At 33.8% G+C, this 24,942-nt stretch overlaps 1 protein-coding gene across 17 annotated transcripts in view; it reads left to right on the top strand.

The window, feature by feature from the left end:
- The window catches only part of LOC100648320, a 135,661-nt gene extending 110,973 nt beyond the window's left edge, over positions 1–24,688 (top strand). For 14 of the 17 annotated variants that reach the window (XM_012309601.3, XM_012309597.3, XM_020863404.2 and 11 more), the window contains 11 exons: positions 5,769–6,025; positions 10,142–10,205; positions 14,251–14,346; positions 16,483–16,583; positions 16,660–16,791; positions 16,871–17,044; positions 17,515–19,398; positions 19,641–19,779; positions 19,866–19,988; positions 20,071–20,460; positions 20,731–24,688. In XM_012309601.3, coding sequence (XP_012164991.1) covers positions 5,769–6,025; positions 10,142–10,205; positions 14,251–14,346; positions 16,483–16,583; positions 16,660–16,791; positions 16,871–17,044; positions 17,515–19,398; positions 19,641–19,779; positions 19,866–19,988; positions 20,071–20,460; positions 20,731–20,774 — 3,404 coding nt within the window. In that variant the 3' untranslated portion in view covers positions 20,775–24,688. Of the gene's footprint in view, positions 1–5,768; positions 6,026–10,141; positions 10,206–14,250; positions 14,347–16,482; positions 16,584–16,659; positions 16,792–16,870; positions 17,045–17,514; positions 19,399–19,640; positions 19,780–19,865; positions 19,989–20,070; positions 20,507–20,730 lie in introns of all 17 variants that reach the window. The other 3 variants (XM_048406293.1, XM_048406295.1, XM_048406296.1) reach the window with 3 other exon arrangements.
- The last annotated feature ends 254 nt before the right edge of the window (positions 24,689–24,942 follow it).

The following is a 24,942-nucleotide window of genomic DNA, read 5'->3' as shown; positions in this document are numbered from 1 at the left end:
GATAAATTCGCGATTGAACGAAGATCAGACGAAAATTAGACGTAAAAGCGGGAAGTCATGTCGATGATTAATCGCTATACGTTTATACGAACGCGTTAATGCTCGTGCTGAGAAGCGAAACTGATGGATCTTCCGCCTCGACCCGATAATATTTCAGGAAGTAGCCGAGCTACGAAAGAAAATGCGATGACTGACGTACAGTGCGCTTCCTGAACGCTGCTGAACACTCGAAGCTTTACTATGTATGGAGATGTTTCTTACTTCTGGATGAATGTCTGTTATACGAATGAACTTTCAGAACGAATAATATATCGTTTTCTCTATATTCAATAAGAAAATTTTGTTTTCAAACGTTGATAGTTGCATAAACGTGCAACAAGAAGTCGCAAGGAATTGCGAGCTCGAGTTATAAATAACGTTTCGAAGCTTTTTGATCGACACTTGTCATGCTTCATGATTCGAAATAAGAGGAAAACGTTGTACGATCGTCCATCTAAATTATTAATAAAAGCCTGTAAAAGCGATAATTTATATCGACATTTTCAATCGAAATGGAATTCTTTCCAATCTTTTTCAATAAGTATGATATAACGTATATAATAATAGTAATAATATAATGTATGATATATAACATATAGTATAATATATCGTATATATCATAGTGTAATATAACGTATAATTGATATACAATATTTTTCAAACTATCGGAAGTATCCCCGTGCGAAAAAGAAGAATGGTGAAAATATACTTTTAAACCAACTGATATACTCGGCAAAGAACAAATGGGGAAAAGTAACGAAGCGATAACCTCGATGGAATTTACGCGTTATAAAGTCTGTCGGTTTCTTTGACTGATAACACGTATAGCTGCAATTAGGTTAATTAGACAGCGACAGTGCGTGAGCACGCCACAGGCAGTGGCGGATCCAGAAAGGGGCGATTCAAGAGTAATAAAATATAAAAATGCTATGGCAGATTTTGAAAAACTTATTAGGTATATAATTAATGTGAGTTTAATTGTTTACGCTGTAGTATCGGACAGAGGTATTAAAATATAAATTACAAGGAAATTTTAAATCTCGTAAAAGAAGGTTCATAAATGTACCTGGTCGTGTACTCTTACACATTTTGCCCCACCCAAGAAACTCACCTGGATCATCTACTTTTACTGGTCGCGAGAGCCATAGAACGTTTACGTTCTCTTTCTACTCGCACTATGAATCAATCTTACCTTTTATATCATTTACTATTACTTATTTGTTATAAAACTTCCGGGTTAGAACTGACTCGCAGTTATATTCGTCTTTGGTTTACATCTATGGTCTACTTCTTCAAGCTTAACATCTTTCATATATAAAAATTAGTTCTAAAATTTATAATTTAAACTTGGATCAAAATAGAATTATGTCCAAAGTGTAATAGACAAATTATGTCTATTATCTCTTATGTTCCTTATTCTCTATACTTTTATTATTTATATTCTGTCAGTGCCTAATTTTCAGTAAGATACAGATCCAAACAGGAACGTAAAATATAAATTTTAAGAACTAAGAAATTCTAACAATATAAAATTAAAAAATACAAAAATATAATACAAAACTATAAGTTATGAATATTCCCTGTTCCTCTTTGATCCTCCTTCTACTTTCTCTCTACTGCTCTCCTCTCTCCCTACTAGCGACTTATCTTTTATATAAATTATTAAAAAATTAAACAAATAGATACAAAAATTCGTAATTCGTTGTCTAATTTTACAAATTCATTCTTCCAGAGTAGACAGCATTTTATTTTAGTGAAGTATATGATATTTTGTTATATACTTTATAATATTTCGTTATAATATTTCATGTCGATATTTGGAGATATTAGCAGCTTTTGAAATATACTATCGCATGTTATGAAATGAAATGTTTTATCGAATGAAACATTAAACACACATAATCCTATCAAAATATATATTCAATCAATGTAATTTAATATTACCGTGACGATGCATCCAATGCGGATTATGGTAATGAATGGTGCAAAAAATGGCTCTGTACTACACGTGGAATTTTATATTTGCTATCTTTTATTATCGAATATCCATTTTATTTTACACGTATCATAAAATACCCATTCTATTTTATCATTTCCAATAATAAAAATCGGCATGCTATATAACACAATATTTTTTCGCTCAATTTCTAATAATCCTTGTATCAATGTTTTCTTACACGAATAATAAATATAACGACGAATAACAACAAACAAGAAGATTTATGTTATCGAAATAAAAAAGTATAAATCAACACGAAGAGATAGGTCCCCTAATCTTTGTTGACCAAGCACTTTTACTTGACTCAAGGATTTCCAATAATAGTATCAATAATAAAGCGTACAAAAGCAAATGACTTGCATTATCAACGCAGGGAAATACAGCAATTTTCGTGTTTATATTGATCAAGCTTTCTCCGCGTACATCAATTTCCAATGACAATTCGTTCTCATAATAACATTACATATAAGACATAAAATAACACTATAATAACACTAGTGCGTACTAACATAACACGTTCTTTCTTCGTTTTCTCGCTCAATAAATACAGGGCGTTCACGCTATTAGTTCCCAGCGTTTTTCTCGTAAACGATAACTATGAAGAAAAAATGAAAGAGGGAGAAGACGAATGATTCAAAGTGATCTATATATTTACGATAATATTTTCCTCGCAAATGCGTAAATGCACGTGCGTTTTGCAGCTGCGCTATTCTTTTAAACGGAAACCTTCCGTTTCGTTTTGCGTACATCGAACCCTCTCGTCTTCTACGAAAAAAATGTATTAGGGTAACACGATCGAAAACTGATTACTAATTTAAAACTAAATATTTTAACTTCAATTTTATAGAGTTTATCATATAAAAGACAAAGAAAACATAAATACAATAATACTGCGTTACGTCTTTTCTCGTTTTTGATACTCTACAAAATTAAAGTTAAAATATCTTTTAAACTAAAAAATGCACGAACATTTTCACACTTGCGGGATGAATATTGTCCCGAATATATAGATCACATTGGACCATTCGTCCTTTCTCCTCTTTCGTTTTTTCCCTCATGCTTGTCGTTTACGAGAAAATCGCTGAAAACTAATAGCATGAACACCTTATATATCCAGAGGACATGAAGTTGTTGTTTCGGTATTCCTTAAAATAAAATTGCAATAAAAAATGTTAACTTCTGCGAAGGACCATGAATAGATTGAACCTAACGAACTGGGATTGTATAGGCAGTTGGGAAATTGGAAATTTGTTAATTAAGGTCAACTCTCGTGCACATGGAAGCTAGGTGTCAATGTAGGTTCTAAGATAGTATCGATTAATTGGTTTAAAATTAAATTTTTTTATCTTACATAAGCACGGAGTTCATTTATTTTATTTACTTGGACGCGTTTCAACCGAATCGTTCTCTAGATGAGACATCGTTACGTAAACGTGTAATTTCTAAGGAAAATTCTTTTTCTGCTTTTTCCAATGAAGGACAAGTTTCGTTATCGAATGGATGTATTCCGGGGAAAAAAGCATGCAAAAGGTTGGAAATAGGTGAAAAGTGGATGAATCGATTTTGAAAACTGTAGTTGTGTAGGTAAGCGAAAAGTTGGGAATTTGTTAATTAAGGTCAAGTCCCGTATTCTGCGCGCACGTGAAAGTTCCCATTACGTTTCTATCTTTCCATTGTAAACTCTACAATGCAACAGACTGAGAAACTAAGTAAAATTAAGTCTAGTAATTTTGTGTAGCCACCAATTTTATTCAAGTAAAGCGTGGTAAGGTCTGCTTAAAAGAAGAGTGATTAGCCAAAATTATATATATTTTCTACAATATAATATTTCCTAAAATTATAGTAAAAAGTAAATTAATATATGTCAATAGTATTAGAAACACGTGCAGAGTTTCATAAATATGAAACAAATTATATGTAATTGAAAAGAAAAAGTGACAATTTTTGAGTTACGTAAATATACGCGTATTTTTGACAAACTGCGCTTTGATTATAATAATTGTGGATAAATGTGTGACAAATTATAGTCAATTAATGACAGTAATCTGTATAAAAATACCACTAACGATAAAACTTTCTTCTAAAAGTTAATATTCAGTAACAAAGTTAACGTCTTCTATCGTCTTGTCATCTGGAAAACTCTTTATCCTCGGCTTCTTCGAATCTTTCAAGACCCAATTTTCTTAGTCTGCGAGAGAAATTATTTTTTATAATTTATTAACAATAGAAGCATAATATTATCGAATCATCCAGGCACGTGACCGTTTACTTATTGTTTCCAGCAGAATATTTACACGAGCAGCGAGCGTCATACTCTCGCAACAATACTCTTAATAATTCCGAACACGAGTCCCGATATAGATTATTATATTCCTGCGTATTCATCGTCATTGACCATTTTTGTTTGCGTTCAATCTCGACAAACGGAGAATCGCAGTATCGCGCTGACGTAGAATTAATCTTCCAGCGATCATCAGTTTACTGTATTTATAATTTATCAAAGATTCATTTCGTAACTGCAACTATAGAAAAAGATTGCCAGAGCGATTTAATTTCAAAAATAATTTTACTTTAATGCTACTATTGACATCGAATAGTAATATTTCTCGAGATAAATGTGCAACGATGTGCAACGTGATATACAAATTGTGACAAAAACAAATTCGATGCTCACAGTGTAGAACATCTCAAACACATAAATCCTACAATTCCATAAGACCATTGTTTGTCTTTATTTCAACCATTGACCTTCTAGTACAAAGATAAATTGCGGGTAACATCGAAAACTAAATGTCATCCACCATTCATGATACGTGAACTTTCTTTGTTATCTCGATATTTACGTAGAATCAATTATTCGAAAAACGCCCACATATTCATAAAGAAGAGAGCCTGTATTTTATGTCATATTCTTCTTCGTACTTGGTTGTATTTTATTGTTAAAAAAATTCCATGTTTTCATTGATAAACGTCATCGTGTTATTTAGAGTTATTTGTTATTTTAAGATAAAAGTCCACTCGAGAGTAAAACTATCGCGAATTGCTCTCAAGAGTATCTTGACGTAGTGTCCACTTGTGAGAAATACTCTCGAGAGCAACTCGCGATAGCTTTACGTTCAAATAGAAACCTACCTTAATGTCAAATCTCTGATAGCACGGACAACAGAGTATAAGTGAGAATTATTAGTTTTCCAAAGAAAAATTTACTTGCAACCTTCTTGAATATACGATACTATTAGAACCTAAAATAAGATAAAAGAGCAACAAAGAAATTTACCTGTTAGAATCGTAAGCAAAGGACACGGTCACCTGTCTTTAATCTGTACTACCTTTAAAGTGTTAAAAGCGACTATTTCATCTTATAGCGACTCGTGCGGTCGCTCTTAACGTATTGTCCACTCTTACGAGAAATACTCGCGAGAACAACTGACAAACGAATACACAGTGAAACTGTTATAGCTGTAGAGCTTCTCTCGTGAATATTTCTCGCAAGCTGACAGGACACTGGGTTGGGAGTGACTATCCGATCTGACAGTGACTTGGATAGTCGCTGTCGGCAGTCTCGACGCAACTGTCCATTTACATACACTTTCGAAAGCAACTGGAGATAATTTTACTCTCGAAGAAACATGCGCACCTATGTACCTTTAACGCGTTAAAATCGCGCCACATATTTCATCTTACGATTCACGCGATTCACATCTAACGATTTCTTTGAATCGCTTCGCAGAAAATGCCGCATTGCCAACATCCGGCGTATCGGTGACTTTGACGGAAGTGCGCAATGAAGCCAAGACAGATACGACGTTCAGACGCTTGTCAGAGGTAGACCGCAACCTGCTAGAGAGTTTGGATATCGGTCGTTCCAGGCCCAGACCCACCGGTCGATTCCTGACGATGCACAAGAGACGCCGTAAGAGGCTTACCACGAGATCCTTAACCGAAGAGCCTGGTATCCTGGACGATATCTTCCACGGCCTGGTTCAGGTAAGCCATTGATCAACGAGGATTTAAACCTTATATGTATATACGTAAAAAGATGCCGTTTTCTTGGAATCGTATCCACTGTTATCTATAAGATTCGACGTATCTTACGATACGTATCGTTTCGATATTTCATTCGTGTTATTAAGGGAAGTTGGTTAAAGGGATAGAACGTATACGGATTTTATAGGATATTACATTTTATATTTGAATAAAGTAGAAAGCTTGTAAGAGAGGAATATATAAGGAAAGGATATCATTGAATGTTTTATAAACCATACTTCTTAATATTGGATTAAAAACTTGGAAATCTTGAAGGTAAACTATACAAGGTTTTTCGTTTCTTCTTCTTTTTTTTTCTCTCTTTTAATATCAGATTAAAAAGTTGGAAATGTCGAAGGTGAAACATAACGAATGGGAGGAAAGCTTGTAGATTATTTTTGTTTAAATTGTTCCTCGAGTTTAGATTGTGACATAGTGAATTGCAGTTTAAGACAAAGTAGACTATACTATCTCGTGTTATAGAACGTCGGGAGACTTTTGAGCTAATATTTTGAAGTTAAGTTTAGTTGTTTATATTAGTATCTTTGATCAAAGTTGTTGAAAGCTGGTTCATAAATCACGGAATAATCGTATCTGTGTCAGAGCTGCGTTCATTACCTTGGTAATAAAATATATGTGACGTATATGAAATCGAAAACTAGATGGTTCATATATTCCGTTCGAAAACAAATGCCAAGTTTGTTAATTTTTTTATTTTTTAATATTGAAACTTTCGTATCTCCGTGTTTCCAAATCTTCAAGTTTGCCAATCGTCTAGAAGAACGTTCCAATCTTTCAAGTTTCGAAACTTGAAGACCCCGAAACTTCCCGAAAATTGATATCGATACAAGCAACGCGAAGAAGAAACTTCGCGAAACTTCAAATAGTCTCCCAACCGAAAGGTAGTCGTTTCCTCCTCAGATACTGTTTTAAACTTTCTAACAGACAAGATACATTGTTTACGGCATCGATATAAGTACCGAGGATTTGGAGATTCGTGAAACTTTTTATCTTATGTACATATACTTTGAAAAATCTCGATACGAAATGAAAATTTTCGAGCTGCGTGTTAATTTTCTTGCTGTTCTCCGCTTCAATCCCTGGAAGTAATGTAAAAAAATATAATATACTGAGCGGAAGCTATAACTCTCCGATTTTATTTTATTTTATATTATTTTATTGACCGATTGGAAAAAGAACAGCGATGCAAAAGCAGGAAAGTTAATTGAAAAATTTTGATTTTTTATTAGAAACTATTCTACGTACCAATGAGAATCCTGTAGTATAGAATTTATGTGCAATTTCCATTTCTAAATATTTATTAATAATGCTAAAGAATGGTTTCACGATGTCGTTTCTACAGAAAAAGGTATAAATCCCAGTGACCATTAGTTAATTGATTTTTGGCTTTTGTTTATACCATTTATCTAAATGATTGGAACATTGAGTCGTTTTTACAACTAACAGGTAGCACGAACGTATTTTCTTCTACAGATATACTTTCCTTTTTCATGAATTTGTAAAATTATCATGCATAAGTTTTCTTTTCCTCCTGAAAAACTCGTTTCTTAGCACTTACAGTGTTTTTTTACAAGCACTCTTCAATTAGTAATTGTAATTAATGAAACTAGTTATGGTTAATACTTAATTACTAAGTAATGCCTAAGTACTTAAATAGAATTTAATTAGCGAATATGAATTAAAAACTAATGAAATAAAAACAAATCCAATGGAACAAACAAGATCTAAAACGACATAGAAGGTCGTTGATATTAAAATAGATAAGCGAGATAATTGCGGAAAAAGATCAGTAGATGCATGTAATTTACTATTACATCCACGACGCTTCATTTTTTCCGACTGATTTTGTACAACTTATTAGATCGAAATAAAAAAACTAATTAATTAACGAAACCGGTCCGGGTAATCGGATCGATAAAATCCGAAGTAGTTAAGACACTTAAACTGTTATGTAATTGAAGCGGAAAACCGATGACACCGGTCGAGTGATCAGAACCTTTGTGCAATTTAACCGGTTAAATGCTAATACATTGCTGGTCAGTAATGATCGTGATACTGGGTGAAAGTCATTGATTCTGCTTAGAATTTACGCGTTCGTTGATTCTCATGTTCCATAAAAATAGGGAAATATCGCTGTATTGTAAGAACAATAGCACCGATGCAAAAAACGTAATTTTTTAAAGAATAAAAAAGAATCGAGTTTACTTAATCATGCTTGTAATTAAATAAAAAAAAGAAGATGTTTGATTGCAAGATAATTTTAGTTCACAGAGAAAAAATAATAATGTCTACTTTTTTCTTTTTTTTTTTAGAAATGCTGAAAATATGTTTTTTAATGAAAGGAAATATGAATTTTTCATTGTACCGAAAGAAGGGATTACACTTTAATAGAAATTATTTCTGTACAGTTGTTAAAAAAATTTACAAAACACATATACATAATTTCTTAATATTCAATATGCTGAAATTCCAAGCGTGATTTCCTTCATTTTAATTTTAATTTTATCTGTTAATCAGGATAGTTGTAAAAACAGAGAATAATAAACCACGTGTAGTTAAATTTGAACGAACTTTTTGTTATATTTATAAATTTAATAAATGCATGACCCATTCTATGTATATATATATATAATATATATACACACACACTCGGAGGATCAATATTTCATCTTGTGCTTAATGGCATAAGGGTACATTTAGCAGCATATCCATCCAAGTTTCAATTTGTTCCACCCTTTTAAAGTGAAAGAAGATGAAGACCTTCTATCTAAAATCCATTTGAACCTCCTTACACTTTCGTTATTAATTTAAATTGACGTCGATATTAAAAAGTTGAACGTCAATATCATTACAGGAAGTGTATGCAAAATATTCACGCGCATTCACTTTAAGATAATATATTTTCTAATGTCAATTAAATGTATTTACACGTTCTTAAATTCTATTATTTAATGATATAGATGGTGATATCGTTCTAAAAGTAAAACTTACTTGTCGTTCGTTACTGCTTGCATTTTTTTTTGTAAAATTCAGTGATAGAGATTAATTTCGTTTATATAGGAATGATTTCTGTTACAAAGATCAGCCTTGTCCTTATCGTTAAGTATTACAAACTTGTGTAGCTTGCTTAACCTTAATACGAAATTTCGCACGATATAATTTTTTTTCCTACGTTCATCTTCGATAATAAACTTAATATTATACTATCTAAATCGGGACTTAGCAGTGTAATATTAATAGTTATTTGTAAATATGCAGTGTCTCAATTAGATCACTTAAATATTATTTATGATTGAATGAGAAGCTTATCAGGACAAAGTTAAATTATTTCAGGGCGCAATTTTTTTCCCAAGGTCGAAAAATATAGGGTATCATTTAAAAATACACCGATAACCTTGAAATTTTCTAGAAAAGATGAACTTGAGAAAAAATTCTTCCCACCGTTACACGTGCTTCTTGAAATAGTTTAGCTTCGCCCTGAGAAGTTTTTTCATACAATCGTAAATAAGACAGATATCTAGGTAATCTCGCGTAACTGAGATACCGTGTATACGGCCAAAAAAATATTATCCACAAAACAATTAAGTATTACCTATATATATATATAAAAGTACTATATAATAATTACATCAATTTAATTATTAGTCATATCCTTAATTTGCTATTAATTCTGTTCGCTAATAAACGAAATAAACGCAAAGGAACATGTGGCAAGCATTCTGCGAAACTTTTGTATTCAATACGTTCGAAAGTTTCTATAACAGAAGGTTTGAAATTTATTGAAAGCTCTCTTTGAATCACTGACCCACGTATGTATTATTACGCGTTTATTGAAGCTTGCTATTGCTCCGAGATATTTCACGAAACGACACGAGAGAGTTCGATTAACAGAGCCACGTTCCAGATCCTTAATGATTTATTTTATTATATTCTCGAGAAATGGACACGGTTGTTCCATTACAGTGACATTGTGCTCGGGAACACGTTTCAACCCTTTCTAGCGGCAATCGTTTATTTCACTGTCGACCTAATGCGATATTTGATGGTTTGTTGCAGTGCGTGTTACAGAAGGCTAGCAACTGGCGATTTAATGCGTTCACGCTGGAAACGGTGACGGGAGGTAAGCAATTAAGAAAGAAGAAGAAAAAGAAAAGAAGTTCGCTTGTTTCGTGGCTCCTTGAACCTCGGCATCGCGAACACGTTGAATTTGAAAGTGACAGACGAAAGCTCGAGGTTGGACAGCTATTTTTCAAAAGATTAAATTAATAATCGAATGGAATAAATTGGTTGAGGATATTTACGTTAGAACGGAAAGTTTTATTGCATCAATTGAATCATTAATACGTTCCGTGCTTTGTAGGAATTGCATGCTTTTAATTGAATTTTTTAAACCAAGTCAATCTGATTGCTTGAAATATCTAATTACAAATAAATAACAATCCTCTCCGTTGAATTTTTTATGTTTTGATAACGTTTAATCGTTTTTCTGCCATTTTCAACAAATAACGGATCGAGAAGCATATTTTTCCCCGTTATGAAAATTGCACGGCTAGTGTTTAACAAAGTTTGCCAAGTTCTCGATCGCAAAGTTAAGGCAGCTTGATGTTCGTCTGCAATGCGAATAAAAGCTGATATAAGTCAATTTCAGCTGATCAAGGTTTAATATGCATTATTTGATAAAAGGATGGAGAATATTCCTATTGCCAAAAAAATCAGATACAAGAATATTACACTAACGTTTATTACACTAACAGTTGTTTACTTAAATAACATAGATTACGATGATACTGTGAATATTTATATCTATCTTTTTTATATTTATATTTGCTATGTTGAGTATTTTTCTATGTTCTACTTCGTTAAATGTTTAATACTATATGTCATTTTGATAATACCAAAGTAAAATGCACATTACAGTTTCTAGTAAAAGCAAGATTTAATAGTTAGTTGTTCAAAGAAAGATATTCTCAATCTTTTTATTTATCCTGTAATTTAAATACCTACCGAAGCTGTTTGTTCCATCGGGTTGTTGCGGGATTCTCGCGGATTTTTGTGTATAATGTTTTATTAATACCCACGCCCCGCCACGAGAGAATGTTTACGTTATCCACGTACTGAAAGCTTCAGCGTTGTATTATGTATTTTATAAAGCAAACTGGCTGGCACGGCGTTTTACTTCTGCCCTGTTAATATTGCAAAATGTCTTTCACAAACAAAGTACTTCTTCCGAGAAGTCGTTTCTGTCTGTTGCATGAATTCAAACGAGAAGATGCCTTACAGCAACAATACGATACCAAATCTAAACGAAAGATATCCGTGAGAAAATAATTTCACTACACGTTGGCACCATACATTAGAATACAAACTTCATCATTCAGGAAATGTAAATAATTCAATTATTTTTAAAAGCCATTACAAAAATTATACAAATGTAAATAAAATCTTAACGTTGTATCGTATTGTATTCTATTCGTTCATTATACCGAAGCTTGTGCCTATTACAATGTTTTCGTGTATGTGCCCGCTTGATACATTTTGTTTCTATCTCGGTTTATTCCTTCAAGCTAAATCTTGGTAAATAAAATTTTAACAAGATACTCAAGTACAATCGTCCTGTATGAAGATTTCACAATTTTTGGAAAAATATTATATACATCTAGCACGAACCTAGCACGAAATAAAAACGATAATTTTATTATTCGAAAAAAATTAACAATTTACGGATCGTTTGATATACGAAGAAAATTGGATAAAACTGTACTTGCTAACGAAATATCGACGGTATAATGTAAAAAGAAAACAACAGATGCATTGATCTATTTTTCGTTTGTACAATAACATAGAGAAAAAGGCAATTTTATAAATTTATAGGCCACGATAGAGCGATAAATTTAGGAGTTTTCTGTAATACAAAGAAAGCACCATAAAACCTTCAAGCAGCGAAAAAGCTGCAATAAACAGCAACAGATACATAATTCACCATTGATGCACGCTTTCTAAAAATTGGATTTTACTGCGGCACATGCATCAGCATCTCGATATTCACCATCATGTGTGAAAAAGAATCTTTGAAAATATCAAAAAAAAACCAGAAAAGAAATTCCTAGAAAGAAGCGTCGCTTTTAACGTAACTCCGACCCGATTTATCATTCAACGTCAAAACCACGTGTGAGCATGCAAAGAGCAGCGGAACGCGTGGTATCGAAAAAAAAGCATGGTTCCCGCTTGAAATAAGAGTATTTCGCTTTTCCAACCTGCAGGATCCGCGAAAATCCTCGCGATCCATTGCGATCCAATATTCACGCGCAGCTTGATTTATTTGGCACGAGCCGGAGCGAACTGAGAAACCGTGATATTTATGAGAAAGCGAGAACATTTTCGATTTGCCCTGTTTAAGTCCGATGCAGTTATTAATTAACACGCTCGGTGGTCATCGGTAGCCGACGTTATGAAATTTTTTAGAACGACTAACTGATTAAGGACCAACCCGATAATTTATCACAACGTGATAAAGACAGGAGAGCTTCCCTTATCCGAAGTAACAGGGAGACAAAATTGTTGGAACAATGGAATTTTCGAAGAACAGAACAACCACGTTTCTGACGTAAAATTTCATTTGTTCAAATATAGATTAACGTCGATTGGCAATTTCTTTAAATATGCATCTGGTATCTTTTTGCCTGCTAAATCATGCAATTCTTTCAACGTAAGTAACCGCATAGAGTTAGATTCTTTTTCTACTTTCAATCATCGAAGCCTTTTTCCGAATACCACGAATGACTCGACGTGAGAAAGCACCATTCCAATTAACACTCTTTCGTTCGTTCTTTCCATTTGTTTAAAATCGTCGTTATTAATTGTCTTTATCGCTTTATCTTTATCTAAAATCATTTCATTACGTCGGTATATTTCGAAGGTTTTTCCGCTGTTGCATTTACCGAGGAATCCACGTGCTTTGGAGAATGCTCGATATCATCTTTTTGCTTTTTAATGTGAATTTTAATGCGATCTGCGATCGTGGCTTTCCCGTGTATTTCTGCTAATTCTGTTACAGTTACATCGCTTTTAAGCTTTTCAATTATGTGGTATTTTGTTTTCATAGTTAAAACGCTATTAGTTCCGTATTGAATTCTTCAAATCAAAGTTCATCCGAATTTTTCACTATCAAATTCATTCTCGAATAGAGAAAAGAATACATTGTGTATTATCACTATGTTTCGTATGTGAACACTATTGTATACGAATGAAATACGTATGTACATATTTGAAACGGAAAGAGGCATCCGTTATTGGGAAATATCGTGTTCGGATGATAGAGCGTTCGGATATTCGGATAATAGGTGTTCGGATAAAGGGGGTTCTACTGCACTTCGATCTCCGTCAATTTTCAATTTCATAAAATTGTAAAATCTAGATGGAAGAAATAGTGATGTAAAAGAAATATTAAACGAATCATTGGAATTTCCTTTCCATAGCCACACTGGAAACAGAACTGGATGATGTAAATTGATTGGAAAAATTGAAAACGAAGTGTTGTATTAAACCATCGATTGTTGATTCTCAGTAGATTAAAACAAGACAAATTTCATAGACTAACAAATTTTCAACAATGTCAACGATTTTGATAATATCGTTAGAAGAAAATGCACGAAATACAATATAATATTTTGCAAAATGTAAATGTCATGATGTCGCGTATAATCTATCGTGGCTCCCAGGGTAAAATATATAAAATTCGCGTGACAGTCGACATGTTAACCGGCTTTGCTGTTAATTATTACCAGCTTGAATGCATATGAAATATGTTTTTCTCTTTTTTTTTCGAATGAAACTTTAATCTGAAATTTAAGTATATAGTGTCTTCACGATATTAATTAAATTTATGAAAATTTAATACAAATAATAAATTATTAAATAATAAATTAAAGAGTAAAAGCTATTAGAAATGCGAATCGCATCCGTGCAAACGTTGTTAATTCTCTTCTTTATTCCTTCCTCTCTCCTCGTTTTATCTATCTTCCTTTCATCATTTGGAATTTTTCTGCTTTAAAGTAGTTTCAGTTTACTGTTATTTAATGTCCATGAGGTTTTAACCCGACGACACGGTAGCTCGACTTACAGCTTAGATACCATTCCCGTCGTATCACGTTGCGTTTGATTTTCAGGACGTTCGCTTCCGGTACTATGCGTCCACCTTTTCCACTGGTACGGACTTCTGGAGTACTTCAACCTGGACGTAGTAACCGTGTGGAAATTGTTCGGTAAGTAAATAGCGAAAGCGATCGCTTCGTCAAAACTCGCGTTATGATGATATGAAAGAAATAATTTTTATTTGGAAAATACTTTGTGATATTTCACGATTTTGGAAAACGCGTTTGCAAGCGTTTAATGAAAACCCCGTAAACGCACATAAATATACACCGCGCCAAAAACGTAGTCAGACACTTTTTGAATTTTCGTAAGACGCGATTTAATTTAGAAATTATAAACTCGTTCGTAATATCACCAAGTTTCGTACTCGTATAATTAAATCCGATATACGCACAACACATTCGTAAACAAAACTCGATGGTAACTGTTCGAATACCTTCGCAAGCCACCGTATCGCGCCCGTTTCTCCGATACTGCGTTTCCGTGAAGGGCACAAGCCGCGAATACCTCCGTATTAATGATCGTTGGTCTCTTTCTGCACGAAATTTTTACGTCATCGTCGGGCCTGGAATACAGGTCGGAAGCTATTCGTCACCATTAAATATTCAAAAGGGGAGAGTCCCGTGAAGAGAAACAGCCCTCTTTACGCGCCGTACGTATTCGTATTTATAGACTGTACACGACGCTTATTATTTATTTATTCTGTATAAAATTTCCATACAAACAGGATTTATGTAGCGACATGTATAAAAGAGAGGTTGGATGGGGTTACGTGAATATTTAATCCCGCAATCGGTCGACTAAAACAAACTTAGCTACGCGAGGATAATTGTTGCAGGTTCTCTCGATAGAGAGGATGATGGATAATAATTGTTGAAAAAAGTATCGAGATGATCGACTGTATTATTTGTTCGAAGGTATTTTAGGGGATTTACAAGACAAAGCCCGAGGAAATTTACCTAAAATACTTGATAAAATAATTTGTGGTTTTCTGTTTCACAATCGTTCATTGTTGGGGAGCTACATTGTTAAAATTAATTAAGCGTAAAAACTCGCGTGGAAATTGTTGTGGGATATTAAGAATGATATTTTTGTCACATCCTGATAATCTTCGATGTTTGCAGAGTCTGCGATCTAACTTCGCCATAGCCCGGAGACATTTTTAATTACGTTACTTTTTCGACCCCTTGTTTTATTTATTAATTTATTTGTTATCAAAAATTTATTTACCAAGTAATCGTCGATTCGGTACTTTGCATTTCTTGACGTAAATTAACTACGAACTAATATCTCGTTATCATCTTCGATTCAGTCGCCTTTTCATCTCTCTTCTCATCTCTTTTTTCTCTTTCATCTTCGATTCGTTTGCACGTTCAGTACTCTTTATCTCTTTTATCGTTCTATTAAAAACTCATTTTGTATGAAAATTAAAACATTTATATACATATAATGAACAGTAGAAGGATTGTGTCTACACATTAAAAATAAAAGAAAATGAAACCCCAATCACCCAGGAACAGATCATAAACTACGGAATGGAGAAAAGGTAATTTTTGGAATTTTTGTCTGCCTGATTGCTTGTCTCGTATCACGTAAAAACTACTGAACGGATTTTCATGGGGTTTTCTCTGTTCTATAACTTAATATCCGAGAAAGACAATAGATTACGTTTAACCTCAAACCATTTCTTAGAAGATAAGAGATAGCCTGGCATCCGAATTGTATGCGCTCCCATGTTTGGTAAAAGTCAAGCAACGATGATTACTGTTCACGTGGTGTTTGTTCTGAGATCGAATCCTTTTTATAATTTAATATTCTTTACTAAGAAGAATCACCTAACTGTTAGTATAAAAAACACGTAGATATTTCATTCATAAAAATTCAGCTGCTTAAAAGTCGTTCCGTATATCCACGCGAACAAACACGCGAGCAAAAGCTAGTTGTTAAATAAGAGATCGCGATAGAAGTTTAAATTACAAAAAAAATAGAAATTTTATCCAACCCCTTCGCTCGTATCTTTTATTACATCTTTACATCATTTAAACAACGAAATTGATAAAGTTGTACGTTTCCAATACACATAACACGTTAGATGCGAAGAAACTCGCGTGAGCAACTCTTATTCTTTGTAATTCGTTTAAACGGTGATTCCTATCGTTTAAGCTAATTTTTATTTAAAACAGCCACGCAAGATCTAAAAAACATATGACAAACAATTTAATCATACTCCGTCTTCTCCCATTCAGCCTTCATCGAGGAGGGTTATCATAGCACAAATCCTTACCACAACAGTATACACGCGACCGATGTGACGCAGGCGATGCACTGCTTCCTCCAAGAGGAAAAAGTAAGTATATACGACAAGATTTTATGGCTTGTAAAAGATGAAGCATAATGAGATATGCAACGTTATAAATTTACAGATCAGGGCGCACTTAACCAACTTGGAGATTATGGCGTCGCTGATTGCCGCGGTGACGCACGATCTGGATCATCCAGGCGTCAATCAACCGTTCCTAGTTGCCACGAGCAATCACTTGGCTGCTCTCTACCAAGTAAGTCGACGCAATTTTCGGCATGTTTAATACACAGCTGCGTAGAACTGGTGAGAAACGTTCGTTGACGGTTTTCCAGAACACGTCGGTTCTTGAGAATCATCATTGGAGATCAGCGATAGGATGTCTTCTGGAGAGCGGAGTTTCCGATCAACTGCCTGCCAACGTGAGGCCAGAACTTCAGCGGCACATCAGTTCGTTGATTTTAGCAACAGACATCACCAGACAACAAGAGTTTCTCATTCGATTCAAAGTGAGCTGTGAAAAATCTTGTTAACATTCGTCAACTTATAGGCAATATTAACACGCTAGCTATTTATCGATGCAAAAAATTCTTTGAAAAAAAGAGATTTTACAAAGAAGATGTATTTGGCTTATTTTTAATGGATACCTCTTTGCGTCTGAGAAAATATAAGAAATTGATGGAAGTAGTCTTTCCGATCCAACAAACTTTCTTCAGACAATACAGCAGTTTTCATTAAAGAACGGTTCGCGCGTCGTAACATATGAACAATATACTAAAAATCGAGTAACCAAACGATGATATCAAATTCATTAAAGATATTGAATTTTTATGCGATCTCTATTTTATCTATAAATATAAATACGCCCTAGGAAAAAAAATTACGTGAAAACAAAGGAAGAGAGAGAAAGAGAGGACTCTATTTCTTCTATCATTTTCATATTATGATATTTCATCGTTCTTCTGTCGTATGTTTGCAGCATTACTTGGACGGTAACCTGCTGGAAATGAGACGCGCGGATGATCGGCATTTCATTCTGCAAATAGCCCTGAAATGCGCCGACATATCGAACCCGTGCAGGCCTTGGGACATCTCGCAGAAGTGGTCGCACAAAGTATGCGAAGAATTCTTTCGTCAAGGTGATTACGAACGTCGTCTAAATCTTCCGGTGACGCCATTATGTGATCGGCATACCACTAGCATACCAAAGATACAGGCTGGATTCTTTAAATTCGTGGTGACGCCTCTATACGAGGAATGGCATCGTTTCCTGGGCGATGGTCTCAGTGTATCGTTAATGGAACACCTGCGTACAAATCAGAAGAAATGGGAAGCTTTAATTCTGCAAGAAACAGCGAAGGATATGGAAACGGAAATCTCGGAACTCGAGGAGGTGGAAGACGCCGTCAGCTCTGTGGGAGATCCAGCTGCGGAAGAGGATACAGCAAGTATCGATTTGCTGATACCAGCTGCGTACGTTCAATCCTCCAAGATGCAGAGTCTGCCAGCGCGAATTGGTCTAGAACGCGTTGGAAGACGCCATTCCGTACCATTAAGTATCACGCAACCTATGACTCTTCTTCCACGAAGTAACGTTAGGCGTGAGAGTCTACCAACCGAACAGAGCAAATCGAGGAATCTTTTATGGAAATTAGATGACCAGAGTCTTTTAGATCCAAGCTCGATGTCTTTATTATCGTCCAAGACCAGTATACCCGAACTTTCCCCGAGCGCCAGTAATACAGGGGAAAGACCGGTCAGTGCTGAAAGTCTTCTGCCAGAACCCAGCATAGCCAGTATCACGAATAGCACTGAAGCCTCGAGATTAAGCACGGTATTACAATCGGATGTGGAAAAGCCAAGTACGCAGACGAAACAACTGACAAGACAACAGACCTTCCCTCCATTACAACCGTATGTCAGAACAAGGTACTTGTCCGCAACCGCGGAGATGTCGCAATGTTACTCACAGATCTTATTAGAGGCAGATAATTCGGCTTCTTCCTCGTGCTCGGTGAAAGAGAAATCGTGCTCGGATGGCCGCTGCGGTACTCCCCCGTCAAAGGAAATGGATACTAGTAACGTTGCAATGTCGAAAGAAGTAAATATGTTAAATAAGAGACGGGGTTCCGCGATTCCGGAAACATTTAGACAGAAAACAGAACTCGTACCAACTATCGAATATCCACGTCGTCATTCGGTTCAAACGATCCGTATAGAAGATATCAGCTTAAAAAATCGATACAAACGACCAACTTCTGCTCAAGGAACAGATTCCACGCATGTCTTCTACGCGTCTTTAGCCAGTTCACGTACTGACAAGGATGGTCACAGCATCGAAGAAGAATCTAAGCCAGGTACTATCTTCGTCTCGAAGACGATATTAGAAAGTGAAAAGTCGATAAGCAAGGAGCAACGGACTACAATATTAAATAAATCTGAACAGTATGGTTCGATAACCATTACTGCGAAACCAAAGTGCACCAACTCCGAATTACGAAGATACTCAACTCCTGTGCCAGAAACTAAGACAATAACGACTGATACCAGTGGTAGACGATTTACCGCGATACCAGTATCCTCTGAACTTAGCACACATAAAGTGTTCTTTATTGGTAGCCCGCCAGATTCGCCGCCCCTTGTTCAGAGCGTGTCTTCGTCGAGCGACAGTGGTAGCGACTCGCGAAAGGCAGATACGAATAACGAGATTGTTTCTATCGGCAACAAACGGGATCCAGATCCTATGAAAGAACGAAATTCAAAGGTAGCCAAACTAAGTATGGATATGCAGATGAAGGAGAACGTTGATCCGCGAGCGATAGAAGACACAAAAGGAATTAGTTTGTCTAGAAAGGGAAGTCAGGTAAAGTTCCGTAATATATTCAATTCCTAATATGCAGCTTCTAGATTTTTTGACCAATTAATTTGTTTAAAAATAATAATTGATAAATTTGAGTAGTTAATATAATAATAAATTATAAAGAAATAATTGTGTAACTTAGAAATGGCAGAAATTATAGTTATATTTACTGCAATATTTTAATTTCTATTTCATCTTGAATAAGTACCAGTTCAAATTAAAGTATATTGTCAATCATTATTTAGTCATGGACCAGACGACGTGGCTCTGCTCCAGTTGGCCTCATGTCTAGATTAGATGACATTACAGCACCAGCTATACCAACCAGGGTTGATCATAGTTCCAGGCGTGGTTCTGTACCAAATGACATTACTAGACAACAGGGTAAGAGAACAACAAATAATAGTGATAATCTTCATAAAATCAATAAAGCGTGGCTAATATTATAATAATATTTGCTGTATTTTCAGGTGGTGGCTTTAATAGGTTAGCCTTAGGACCTCGAGAGGGTAATGTTGCAGGACCTCGAAGAGCAAGTCTCCCGCAAGAAACTGCTCTTGGAAATCTTCTTGGCAATATCTTGTCTTTAACAAGTATGTATATACGCTATATAATTAAAATTGTAATTAACAAGTTTTTGCTTGAAGTTTGTTACTACTAGCTGCATGTTTCTAGATGAACGAGAAAACCTCCCAATAAATAATAACAATAATAATAACAATACCGGAAATAGCAACAATAACGGAATAACAAGAATAATCGATAGTACCGGCCCTGGCATGCCGTCACCGCGACGAGGTTCAGTGCCAGCAGACATATCCGAATTACGCCGTGATATGTTCAATAGGAGTAGCATAAATGGTAAGCCTCGTAATCGGAAAAAGATATTGAGGAGAAGGAGTTCCGGAGGACCAGAAATGTTCTCTGGAGGATCCACAGATGGAAACGATAATGGCACATGGCTTAAATGGAAGAGGGAACTAGGAAAAAAGGACTCGATTCCTGAACCGATCGTCAAACGAAGAGGTTCCTTGCCCATAGAGATGGTGGCCATTACTCATGCTGGTCGGTACAATCATAGATAAAGGAGGATGTCGTTAAACACAAGCCGGTACCATTGCGTTCTCCACTAATATTTTTACGATGGAATTGAAAATTCGCTAGTTCTCACTCACTCACTCACTTAAATATTTTCAATTCGTTAGCAGCATTTTAGTAAAAAATCTAGCATTGATCACATAACACTACGTACGTTCGATATAATCATTTTACATAGAAATAGGTCATTCGAATTATTATTGACCCTAATGAAATCACTGTGTATATGCATGCCAGGATCAGGATCAGGAGCACGAAGATCTAGCTTATGGAGGCTTTAGCATGCAGTAGAAACAAGTGGACCGTCCGTGTTATCAGCGGTTAACATCAGATCATCGAATACTACCGTACTGACAGTCTTTCCTTACAACGTTAGCAGCAACAGCGATGATTGACTTCCACGTTTCTGGATTGCCAAAACTGGAACTCTTCTAACCAACTGTAATTGTGGGCAAGTGAATTTTGTAAAATTAATCAAGATTTCTATAATAATATTTGCAATAAGAAAACGAAGGAAAATGTTTGCGGCGATTTATTAAACGATCGTTAATAATAATTTTATTGACGTTATCCCAAATACTACGCGTATTATATGCCTATAGTAAAGAAAGTGAAACAAGCTACTTTAAAGGAAAATGGTATATGTATATCTTTGAACATCAGTATAGTATACAAATCCAAGATTGGCAGATTGTAACATGAAATTTTGCGACAGGGTTAAATAATAGCGAACGAAGAATGAAGAAATATGAATTCTAAATTCTTCCCCGCAATTAGTGCACCCGCGTGGAAGAAGTAAAAGTAATATACGCATATTAGTTATGTGAGCTCTATATTCATTTGTGCCATACACAAATGTTGTTGAAAACGAGACACAGTCAAACACAGGGTTCAAAATATGACGATTTTAATAATTAAAATGCCTAGGTTCGGAGAAGGAGAAAAGACTGGTAGAGAAACTCACCGTTATAAAATTAGACACTTCTAAAGTGGCACATAAACTGATTGAAACCTAATGACATTTGCTCATAGTTAAGGAAATTAAAATTTTTCGAAACAATTGGGATAGAATGACGTTTTATCTTCATTCGGTTAATCATACTTAGCGTGCGTCATTCCCACCAAATATTAAATACATTTCTGTACCCACCTCGAACATATGATTTTTTATTTTTTATCGACCATGTTAACGCAAAACAAGTTGAATTTATTATTAAGTCAAAAATAAGAGAAAGTAACGGCTATGAAAAAAATAGCTCTGATAGGAAAAAATATACTCAATATCAGATATAGTTTTATTTGAACTGTAATAAAAATCAAGATAGACATTCCATTAAAACTAATAACGTACAATGCATAGTAACATGAATGAGAATTAATCATGATAAAGTTGTAATTATCGCTATTTATCATTATTCATTATACTATCATAATCATAATCATAACTATTGTCATCATCGTTGTTGTTATAGTTATAAATGAAATCTTAAATGACCGTTCAAGTAGATAGACATTGTAAACTTAGGAAGTAACAATATGTGCGTTTAATCTCAAAGTTAATTAGTTAGAGAATTGCGTGAAATTATAACCATGATCGTTTATTATCAATGAAAACTAAAGATGGTTACACGATGAGTGGGTTTACGGTACGTGAACCGAGATCAATCAAAAGCCACAAAAATTCGTTTATATTATCTATTAAAATATTAATTTAGTAAACAGCGTTCAATTAGTAAACTTTAGTTACGTAAAGTACAATTATGAAACTGCCTGTGCACAAATATGTACAACACGGATTCAAGCGTTAATTTGTTTTATTATAAAATTTCTGTTATTATAAGGTTATTACAATTGTATGAAAGAGAAATCTTTAATAGCGTCTTGAATTACGTTTTTTAGGAAGTAAGGAAAGTTATAATTTATATCACGTACTGTTATAAACCTATCGTCCCTCTGACTGTCAGAAAGTAAAGAAATATTATTAAGCCATTACAGTTCAGTAATAATATATACTGAGTCTAAGTTTATAACTAATTAAAGTAATAATTGATATCTGTATTGATGTAATATAGATAGGTGATCCACTTTCCAAGCAAAATATTGCAAAGCTTAACAAACTCTCCCTGGTAAAGATTCCAGATCTTCTCGATGCAAGAACTATCAGAGCTTTATGTGTACTTCACTCAAAATGACCAGAAAACAAAGATGAAGAGAATCGCCTTGAATAGATTTCAAATCTTTGAACACAAAATATGAAAATGATTCTTAAGTTTTACTATTTATAATGCAGGGTCACTGCATAAATGACTCGTTGTATAAGTGTATTGACAACTAAGTTAGTATAAAACTACTAGTCTTTCTAACTCTTAATATAATTTGTATATAAATATAAAACTATATATATACATCTCATTTGACAAAGAAATGCACAGATAACGCCAAGGAACACATTGATAAACGCTATTGAAAAGTTTCAGTGAAAAATTTATTTATTTATACTTCTCTAAATACTTATCTTTACAGACAGACCAATAAAAATGGGACTAAATGGAATCTCTTTGTGAAAACGATAATTGACTTAGCTTCTGAACTAAATTTGAACTCAATAATATACATGACCATTCTGTCCAACTACTTTTTGAAGAATTTACGGCACCTAGATATACATACATGTTCCCTGTTACAATACAAAACATGCCTCATTCCAATAGAGAATTATTGATGCTCTTCAAAAATTCTCTTCTGCCATCCTATAGATATGTACCATGTATTTATATTACACTGTTTTCTAAGATTATATTATCGCGGATGTGCAAAATTAACGAAACAGTTTATTAATTATTATTTTATAGGAATGGATGTAATAGAACATTTGACATACAATGCATCAAGCAGTATCTAAGCTCATACAAATATCAATTTTTTATGCCAAAATCTTACGCTATTATATTATTATGAGTCTTTAATCTTTTATTATAATCTTTTTTCAAGCTTTTATTCGATCATTTTATTTACAACGAAGGATCAGTAAAAAATGGAATAAAATTCTAAAAATTCAGGGATATAGCTTTTTGTTTAAATTACTGTATTGATAAAAATTTGGAATTATATTCACATTAAAATTATATCCAATGTTATATTTGTATGAAATATACTTTTTTGCAATTTCCTTACAATTTTTTAAACTATCGATTGTTCAAGATCCTAGATTACTATAATTATTACTGTTAAAGTTCACATAATATGTATGCACATTTTGATACCTAACAATGGCCAAATTATTTATAATTTTTTTTTATTATTTTTCTTAATACATATATAATGATAGTATAAATAATTTTGTTTATACTCCATTCATAATGAAAACATAAGAAAAATGACAACCAATTGTCTCTCTCTTTCTCTTGAGGTATATTAATATATTAAAACATCTGCGATACGGTGAATAATTAATTAATGTATAAGTGAAATTGAAAAGCTTGTTCCCAAATTTAATAAAATGATTAAGTAAATTAAGTCAGAATATTTCCTTTCAAAATAAATCAAGCAAGTGAATACCATAGAATGTCTCCTTTTTTTACTAATATTCTTCTTTTTACGTTGAAAATATTGAACATTGTAATTATACACTAGCAAAAAAAATCGCGTGCAATTCGCAGTATTGGAAATGTCAATTAACAAGTAACAATTCGTATGTAATCGGTCTGACGATAAGAAAGTCGTTATGTATTTTCTATAATGTTACTGGTAGATAGCTACTGCGTTAGATACAATTAAACGATGTGTTCTTATCATTATTCATAATTAAATTATAATGTCGTTACAATAAACGCAAGATGCGAAATAGTATGAAATGGACATGTGCATGTGTGGCAGTGATAAGAATGTGAGTGTAGTTCAATTTATTGTCCTATTTATGGTGGACAGTGTGGAAAAAAAAGTTAATATATATGTATATGTATGTGGTGGCTCTACATGGCCTATTATATTATTAGATCGAAATTACTATAGTAGATAATTATAGTACCCAAATTTTCTATAATTTTCATTCGGTTGAATTGACTATTTATTTCATCAATGTACATGCAATCTTACCCATTGTACGGTACAAGTCCCATTATAAGTTTCAAATTGAATGATACGTGATACAGTATGTAAACCCATCTTCTTTATTAAAAAAAACTCACAAAAGTTATATGAGTATATTTTATTAGCTGAGATATATCATTCTTATCTCGACTAAAACAAAATCGCCTCTATCATTCTTTTTGTTACAATTTTTTACTGTTAATCAAATATTAAACTTTCTTAATACTAGACTGCGGATTTTTATACATTTAAAGAAAATTTGAAGCTGTGAAAATACATAGAATACATACACACAAAAAATATATAAATATCATAAAAATTAAATATTATATTATTTAATAGGTAAAAAATTTGTCTACA

Source organism: Bombus terrestris, chromosome 6 (assembly GCF_910591885.1).
Source record: "Bombus terrestris chromosome 6, iyBomTerr1.2, whole genome shotgun sequence".
NCBI classification, from domain to species: Eukaryota; Metazoa; Arthropoda; class Insecta; order Hymenoptera; family Apidae; genus Bombus; species Bombus terrestris.
The sequence above is the reverse complement of the archived record's forward strand: the minus strand, read 5'-3'. Positions and strand labels throughout refer to the sequence as shown.